This window comes from Fukomys damarensis, unplaced genomic scaffold, assembly GCF_012274545.1.
Source record: "Fukomys damarensis isolate Sample0158 unplaced genomic scaffold, DMR_v1.0_HiC HiC_scaffold_39, whole genome shotgun sequence".
NCBI lineage: Eukaryota > Metazoa > Chordata > Mammalia > Rodentia > Bathyergidae > Fukomys > Fukomys damarensis.
Genome location: NW_022900951.1, coordinates 42,030,952 through 42,039,557, shown reverse-complemented (window position 1 = coordinate 42,039,557; position 8,606 = coordinate 42,030,952). Strand labels below are relative to the sequence as shown.

The window sequence follows — 8,606 nt, the reverse complement described above, 5'->3', positions numbered from 1 at the left end:
AAAAAAAAAAAAAAAGAGAGAGAGAGAGAGAGAGAGAGAGAGAGGGCTGGATGATTTAAGGAGATTGAGGAATTCAAAGGAGTTGGGGTTTAAGGAGCTGGAGAAGTTTGGGAATTCAAGGGGTGAGAGAATTGGGGTTCTTAAGGGGATGAGTACCTGAGAGATTTGGGAACAGAGGATGTTCTAAGGTTAGGGAGTTGGGGGGACTGAGGAGTTCAGGGAGCTACAGGAATTAGGGTAGGGCTTTAGGGGGCAATGAGAGAATTCGGAGTTGACAGGTTGGCAGGCCTTCGTGGCATTAGGGAGTTATGGGTTTGGGGGAGTTGGGTATGAATCCAGAGGTTCAAAGGATTTGGGGGTGTCGGGATTGGGGGAGCAATTCCGCCTCGAAACCCCGTCCCCCCTTGACCAGCCCAGGGTCCTCGTCCCCGCAGGCCAGGCTGAGGAGCCCGGCATCTGGTACTGGACAGGACGGGCCTGGTGGCGCACACACAGACTCCAGCCCAGCCCAGCCCTTCCGGGACCCAGGTCCCCGCTCACCTCTGGTGTCTCTCTAGGCACTGGATCCGCGGCGATGGCGGCAGGGCTGGAGCAGGAGAGGATAAATGTCCACGCGAGGGGCGGGGTTGGCGCGGAAATCACAGGCCTCCAGGCTTCCTGGATGCATTACTCATCCGCCCACCGGCAGCGCTGAAGCCTAGGGGCGGGCCGAGGGCTGCCCAAAGGAGATCCACCCTCCTCCGCCGCTCCCCGCCCCGCAGTCGCGCCCCCTCCCCCAGCTCCACGTTGTGAGGCCTCCAGAGCTGTCAGGCCGGCAGTCCAAGCCCCAGAGGTCCCCAAAGTCTCTCCAACCACCCGCCTCCCCCAAACTCCCCATGGATTAATCCCGAAGTAGTTCATTCTTACATTTATTGTGCATCTACTCCTCTGTGCGGAGCCCTGGTGTGTCTGACATTATGCTAAGGGGGTGGAAGAGAGGAAGCAAATTCAATAGAAGCAGTGGAGGCAGTTAAGGTAGGTGAATGAGGGAGGAACATAATGCGGGGAAACTGAGGCACCAAATGGAGGTAGGTTGACACATCCAAGATGAACAGAATTAATGAGTGGCAGAACTGGGACTGCTGTCAGGTGGCCTGGAGCTGGAGTCAGAAAACCTTTCTCAAAAAACAGCAAGCAGAACTGAGGGTGCAGCTCAGTGGTAAAGCCTTGCCTAGCTGAATGAGGGTGAGGCCCAGGGTTTCATCCCCAGCACTGAAAAAAAAATTTAATAGCTAGCATTTATATAGTGGCACTCCACGTAATTTATCTCATTTAAAGCTCACAACAGCTGGGGATGAGTTTGCACATCTATAGTCCCAGCACTTAAGAGGCAGAGGCAGCCACATCTCAAGTTCAATGGGCTACGTAGCAAAACCTGTTTAAAAACCATCGGAAAGCTTGTAGCAAGCCCCTGTGGTGGGAAACCGGTGGTATTCCCACCTTATGAATGAGGAGATATGAGGGATAAGGGGCTTGAAGAACATTCCCAGGGTCACAGAGCATGGCATGGCTGGGATTTGAACAAACTAAGCTGACTGGCCCTGGGATTCTAACCCAGGGATGGCACTGTCCTGGCCCGCCAGGGAGGGGGGCTGGACTGTGGTGAAAGAAGTAGTGAGTCAATAGAAATTCGATCCCCACCTCATCCTGTCCTGCCCTGGAGCGGGGGTAGCATGAGGCAAGTGGTGCCCACCCGCTTCCTGACATCGTGGGAGTATGCCCTGGGGTCCTGCCGAAGGGTTCCAGGGCTGATTAGCATCCTTGGTTAATTCAGAGAGGACAGACCAAGAATAAAGATGAGGACAGCAGCTACTTATGAAGCTCTTACTGTGTACTGTGCCCTAAGAAGGCCTTTGTGTAAATTATCTCACTCACTGTCCACTACCCACTTGCTAATTAAGCTTGATTAACTTGGGGAGGTTGGCTCAATAACCACGACACCACAATAAAAACTACCAGCCAGCACTTATGGTTTGCTAAAGTCTTTGTATGTACACTATCTCTTTCAGATAATCTTGGTGATTTCTTTGTTCATTAATGTTAGTTAATGAAGTGGAACATTGTGGTACATACCTGTAATACCAGCACACTGGGAGGCTGAGGCAGGAAGATTGCAGATTTGAGCACAGCCTGGGCAATTTAGCAATTTAAGGAGATCCAGTCTCAAAATTTAAAAAAAATAAAGTAAGGGGGCTGGGAATGTGGCTCAGTGTGAAGACCCTGGGTTCAATCCCCAGTACCACCACCACCACCAAGAAAAAAAAAGTTAATGAAGGGATATTGAACCAATAATTAGAATAGTGCCCAATACTTTTTGAGAATTGACATTTATTATGTGCCAAATATCGTGCTGTTTTTCCCAGAAATATTGACATCCTTCATATCCCTGCGAGTTACATACTACTGCGATTTACCTCATATCCCTGTATTACATACCATCCTCAGATCCCTGTTACATACCATTCTTATATTCCTCATGGCCCTTGAGTTACATACCGTTCTTATTCTCATAAACACACACAATGGGGTAAAGTGACCTGGCCAGGAATGAGAGTGGAGAAATGACTGTTAGAATAAGCCGTAAGAGGGAGGGAGGAAAGGAGGAGAGCACGGATTTGTAGAAGGTGATTGTGAAAGTGGGGGAGTGAGACTGGACTAGCCGGAGCTGAGTAACTCAGTGCAGTGGTGGGAGGAAGGCAGAAGTGAAAACAGGGAAAGTCCTATCTCTGGCTGTCACTAATCCTGCTTCTGACGCCAGTTCAAACTCTCCAACCTGAGTCAGCATAGAATTTTGCCAACTGTTTGTATGTGAGAAGTTTTCCAGGTTGGAAAAGTGGTAGAGGTGAGCCTGTGGGTGGAGGGGGTTGTCTGGGACTGTGACCATCTGGACAGCTGGATAGGTGCGGGACTGTGGGGACCAACTGACATGCAGAGCAGATACCTGATAATCCCCACATGATATACCAAGTGCTGGGCCTGATTGTGCCCTTTACACAAACCAAGAAACTGAGGCCCAGAGAAGGATTAAGTGATGTGTCTGCAGTCCCACATGGCCTTAGGAAAAGGAGAAGCAAAAATTCAAGTGTAGGATCTAGGCATGGTGGTGGTGGGTGCCCATAGTCCCAGCTACTCAGGAGGCTGAAGCAGGAGGATTGTTTGAGCCCATGAGTTCAAGACTAGCCTGGGCAACATAAAGAGACCTCATCTCAAACAGACAAACAAAAGATTCAAGCCTAGGCCTCTCCCAGGGATCCAAAGTCCTCTGCTCACACAAGTGTGAGGACTTGCACATATACAGACCCAGGGTGACATTTGGGCTTAAGTTCAGAGGAAGTAACGATGGCTTATGTGAAGGACCTAGGAACCTCAGCAAGTGGGAGTATACACAGCTCTCTGGTGTGTTTCTACCTCTGGGAGTGGTGTGTGTGCCCCTTTGTGTGAATTTCCCTTCCTGAGAGTAGGGAATGTGTGGGAGTGTTTTGTGTGTGACTTCTAGGAGTTGTAGGTTGCATATGCAGTCATAAGTGTGCCATTTGCCTCAGTGATAACGAAGTGACATGTCTCTGTCTGCCTCTGTCTGTGTCTCTGTCTCCCTCCCCCCACTCCTTGGTACTGTCTCCCTGGCATACTGCCTGAGGATCCCCCCACCCTCCCCATCCCAACACCAAGCCTCTTGCCACCCTCAAAATGACGCCAGTCAATTGGGAAATGAGGAAGGGGGGTGCAAAGAGAGGGTGAGGACTGAAGGTCAGTCAGTCATCTTGAGTCTGCGGGCTTCCAGTGCCTGTGGGGAACCGGTAACTGCCACCACCACAGCAGCCCCTCAGGGAATGCCATCTGTCTACCCTGTCAGCGGGAGTCAGGGGCCCTGCGTGTGCACATGCACTGTGACGCTGAGAGGGCTGGGGTTCTCCAACCCAGTTCCCTCTTCCTTGCCCAGGGAGCAGGGAGACTTGAGGTATCTCACTCTGAATATGTGTGAGCATGTTTGTGTGTGTGTGTGTGTGTGTGTGTTTGTGTACTAGGAGTGTTGTCTTCACACTTAGCCTGAGTTGTAGTAGGTACCTCTGGTTGTGTGCATGTCTCTCTGTATTGTATATACTGCAAGGAAGGCTGTGTGTGCATGCATATGTCTGGGTATATTTGTGTGTGCACATGTGTGTGTGTGTGTGGATGTGTGTGTGTGTGTGTGTGGTACTCGGGATTGAGCCCAGGGCTATCTCACTGAGTTATACCCTCAGCCCTTTTTTTTAGTTTTCATTTTGAGACAGGGTCTCACTAAGTCACTATATTACCCAGGCTGGGCTCAAACTTCAATTCTCCTGCCTCAGCCTCCCAGAATGCTGAGATTGCAGGTGTGTGCCACCACACCCAGCTGCACATACTTCTTGTGTGCCCAGAGTATAGTGTGGGTCTGTGTTATGGGGCTCTGGTTATTTGAGTACCTAGAAATGCATACACTCTCCCTATGTTATGTAGAGCCTTTGGCTTTTCATGCATGTGCCCAGGAGTGTTGCAATGGTATGTGTCTATCCTATTGTGTGTGCCTATATTTGTGTGTACCTCTGTACTGTTACATGGGTAATCTTTTGTACTGTGTGTGTGTCCCTCTGTTATGTGGGTTTAGATGAGGGAAGGAACCTGCCTTTGTGTGTATGTGCCCCAGAGTGCTGATTGTGTGGCTGAGTGTGGAGTGTGCCACCCAGGAACCCTGGCTGCTGTTCTATGCTATGGGCACCTGGTTGGCTCAGTGCCCATATAGGAATGACTGCATGGGTCTCTGTTCAGCCCTAGAGCTGGGTGTGCTTGGAGCCTGTGTTCGTTGTCCATCTCAACACTACACTCGTGGGGGCTGGGTAGACCTGAGGGTTTACGTGAGCCTCTGTCACGCACACGCAAGGCTTGGCTGAGAGGTTCAGTTGCTACGTGCTAACCACTACACCCCCAGACATGCACACACACTCATCTCGCATCATCCATTCTTTGTAAAAACAAACTGTCTTTTCTGGGAACGTCTCCCACCCTTATCCCATGCCTCTGCCCAAGAAAGCAGCGGCAGGAAGTATGGACTGGGGGGAGGGTCGGGGAGCAGACAGGCAGGGCTGTGGATTTGATTCTGGTCTTGGAAGTGCTGTGTGACTCCTAGATGGTATCTGCTTGTCTCTGGCCCATCTTTTCTGCAAAAGGGCTCACAGTGTGGCTCACACTGGATGGGGTTGCTGAGCACCATCCTACCCTTGGTGCTCAGCACTCCTACCCTGACCATACCTCTTCTGCCTTTTCCCCCGCCAGCTCAGCAGCACAACGTACCCTGTGGTTGTGAAGATGGGGCATGCACACTCTGGGATGGGCAAGGTGAGTCCCCAGCTGGAGTGAGTGCATGTGCATGCATTTGTACAATGCACACTTGTGGCACTGGAAGTATGTAGATAGGCAGGTATTTGTTTATTCAGTGTACACCAGTAATTGTTTGATGGTGTGTCCTAGGATGTCTATTTGGATTTTTGTTTTCTCATAATCAGCTAATTTTGCCAGCCTGTTTATCTGTTGTGTATTCAGGCAATTTTGTGTCCTGTTACTGTGCTAGTGTATCCAGCATCGTGCCTGTGGGTTTATGTGTGCTTCTGTGCTGAACATGCATCATGTCATCTTTTACATTCCAGGGTCTCGGTGTCCAGTATGCTGACTTTGTCTGTATGCATGTAGAAAGCAGACTTGTGATTTGTAAGTTTGAGTGTGTCCCAGCTTCTGTATGTTTGCTATAGTGTGTACAACTGAGTTTGTGTCTGGGTACCCCATGCATATACTGTATATACACAGTTTTTTGTTTTATTGAGATATAATTCAAACATCACATGACTCAAAGTGGGATGTTCACAGAGTTGTATACACCCTTTTGTGTTTGTGTACACATGTACAAAACAGACCCACAATTGTGCATGCTTAAGTGCCTAGTTTGTGTACTCACCTTACCTGTGTGTCATGTGTACACACAGCTCTAGGTGCCTGCACTTCCCACTACTGTCCTGACCCCCACCCCTATGCCCACAGGTCAAGGTGGACAATCAGCACGACTTTCAGGACATTGCAAGCGTTGTGGCGCTGACTAAGACATACGCCACTGCAGAGCCCTTCATTGATGCCAAATATGATGTCCGTGTCCAGAAAATTGGGCAGAACTACAAGGCTTACATGTGAGTGGGGGATGTGGGCTTGGGGAGGGGTCCTCTTCCCTACCCTGTACAGCCCAGGTCCCTCTGAGCTTCTCCCTGCTTATCCCCCAGGAGGACGTCCGTGTCAGGGAACTGGAAGACCAACACAGGCTCTGCGATGCTTGAGCAGATCGCCATGTCTGACAGGTGGGGGCTGAACACGGGAGACGGAGACAGGGAGGTTGAGCATGTGGCCCCTGGCAAGGCCCTGACCAGCTTGCCCTACCCCTCATCTTGGCAGGTACAAGCTGTGGGTGGATACATGCTCAGAGATTTTTGGGGGACTGGACATCTGCGCAGTGGAAGCACTGCATGGGAAGGACGGACGGGATCACATCATTGAGGTGAGAGCATCCAGGGATCAGTTGGGGCACAGAGGGAGGAGCAGGTACTCCAAACTTCCAAGCACTCCATGGCTCAGAAAGGCTTCAGTGGATGGCAAGGTGCTCAGTAAACTGTCAAGTACCTTGGATCTGGGACATCCCTAGCAAATGGCAAAACAGTCAATTGTAACCTGGGGCTGGGGTGTAACTCAGTGGCTGAGCACTTGCCCAGCAGGCATGAGCCTCTGGGTTCAATCACCAGCACTGCAAACAAACAAAAACTCCCAACTTGCTGTGTGAACTTGGACATCTTTGGTGAATGGTAAAATGTTTGTTGAACATCTTGGTGAAAGGCAAAGCACTTAGTTACCTTTAAAGTGTCCTGTGAACTGGGTCAATAGCAAAGCACTCTGCAATAGACAAAGTGCCCAGTAAACTTGAGTGAGGATTGGCAAACTTTCTCTGTAAAGAACCAGACAGTACATGTTTTGCAGGTCATGGAGTCTATGGTAATGACTCAACTCCACAGAGGCAGCCACAGACACTGTGTAAACACATTAAGTGTGGCTGTGCTTATGGACACAGCTTATGTGTTTGTCTAAAATACAGTTTGTGAACACTGAAATTTAAATTTTAAAATTATTTTATATAATCATGAAATCTTTGACTTTTTCAACCATTAAAAGATATCAAACCCATCCTTAGCTCATGGGCCACACACAAACAGGCAGCAGGCTGGATTTGGCTCACAGGCTTTGATTTGCTGACCCTGCTCTGAAAGACCTCAGAAATGGCAGGTGCTTCACAGACAAGGCTCCCTTGGAGGGCACACTCAGGGCCCCTTAGGATCCAGAGTTGTATTCTTGTAGTTGTCATGCCTACTGTAAAGCTAATGTGTGTTGTCACTGTCGCCTACCGTGCACTTCCTACCTCTCCCCTCACTGGACCCCTTTTCCCGGATCAGGTGGTGGGCTCCTCCATGCCACTCATTGGTGACCACCAGGATGAAGATAAGCAGCTCATCGTGGAACTCGTGGTCAACAAGATGGCTCAGGTCCTGCCCAGGCAGCGGCAGCGTGATGCCTCCCCTGGCAGGGGTTCCCACAGCCAGGTGAGGCCCTTGACATTGAGCTAGTGGTGGGCAGGCCAGCCCTTGGTCAAGCTATGCCACTGAGCTGATACCAGCATCTCTTTTGTGCACATGTGGCCACAGTTGCTAGTTGTTTTAAAATAATACATATCTGCTACCCTCACCTCCCTGGGTGCCGCCTGACCCCTGAGTATGGGATGGGGGGGACTTCCAACCCTACATTGCCTCAGCTGGCCACACAAAGGGCGACACCCAGCAGACTGGGAAGCAGGCCATTCTCATTGGCTGAGGCTCCCTGGGCTGGTAACTATTTTTAACCTTTCCCACTTCACTCTTTGCTGCAGACTCCTTCTCCAGGGGCCCCACCCTTGGGCCGCCAGACCTCCCAGCAGCCTGCTGGGCCCCCAGCTCAGCAACGACCCCCACCCCAGGGTAAGTGAGGGCGGCTTTCCCAGGCATTCCAAGCAGCCCTGCCTTGCTGTGCTCTCACATGTGCTTTCTCTCTCTCTGTCCCCCAGGTGGTCCTCCACAGCCTGGCCCAGGCCCTCAGCGCCAGGGACCCCCACTGCAGCAGCGCCCACCCCCGCAGGGTCAACAGCACCTGACGGGCCTTGGACCCCCAGCTGGCAGTCCTCTGCCTCAGCGCCTACCAAGTCCTACATCCGGGCCTCAGCAGACTGCATCCCAAGCTGCACCGATGACCCAGGGTCAAGGCCGCCAATCCCGGCCAGTAGCAGGAGGCCCTGCGGCACCTCCAGCAGCCCGTCCGCCAGCTTCCCCATCTCCCCAGCGCCAGGGGGGGCCCCCACAAGCTACCCGTCAGACATCTGTCTCTGGTCCAGCTCCACCAAAGGCCTCGGGGGGCCCACCAGCTGGGCAGCAGCGCCAGGGCCCTCCCCAGAAACCCCCAGGCCCTGCAGGCCCCACTCGCCAGGCCAGCCA

At 51.5% G+C, this 8,606-nt stretch overlaps 2 protein-coding genes across 2 annotated transcripts in view; one reads left to right on the top strand and one right to left on the bottom strand.

The window, feature by feature from the left end:
• The window catches only part of Timp1 (TIMP metallopeptidase inhibitor 1), a 5,108-nt gene extending 4,404 nt beyond the window's left edge, over positions 1-704 (bottom strand). The window contains exon 1 of the mRNA XM_010606426.3: positions 541-704. The gene's annotated coding sequence lies outside the window, so the exon portion shown is untranslated. The remainder of the gene's footprint in view (positions 1-540) is intronic.
• Positions 1-8,606, top strand: part of Syn1 (synapsin I) — a 59,493-nt gene that overhangs the window by 49,102 nt on the left and 1,785 nt on the right. Inside the window, exons 7-13 of the mRNA XM_033760476.1 lie at positions 5,332-5,394; positions 6,091-6,233; positions 6,324-6,398; positions 6,493-6,595; positions 7,539-7,685; positions 8,009-8,096; positions 8,183-8,604. Of these exons, the coding sequence (XP_033616367.1) occupies positions 5,332-5,394; positions 6,091-6,233; positions 6,324-6,398; positions 6,493-6,595; positions 7,539-7,685; positions 8,009-8,096; positions 8,183-8,604 (1,041 nt within the window). The remainder of the gene's footprint in view (positions 1-5,331; positions 5,395-6,090; positions 6,234-6,323; positions 6,399-6,492; positions 6,596-7,538; positions 7,686-8,008; positions 8,097-8,182; positions 8,605-8,606) is intronic.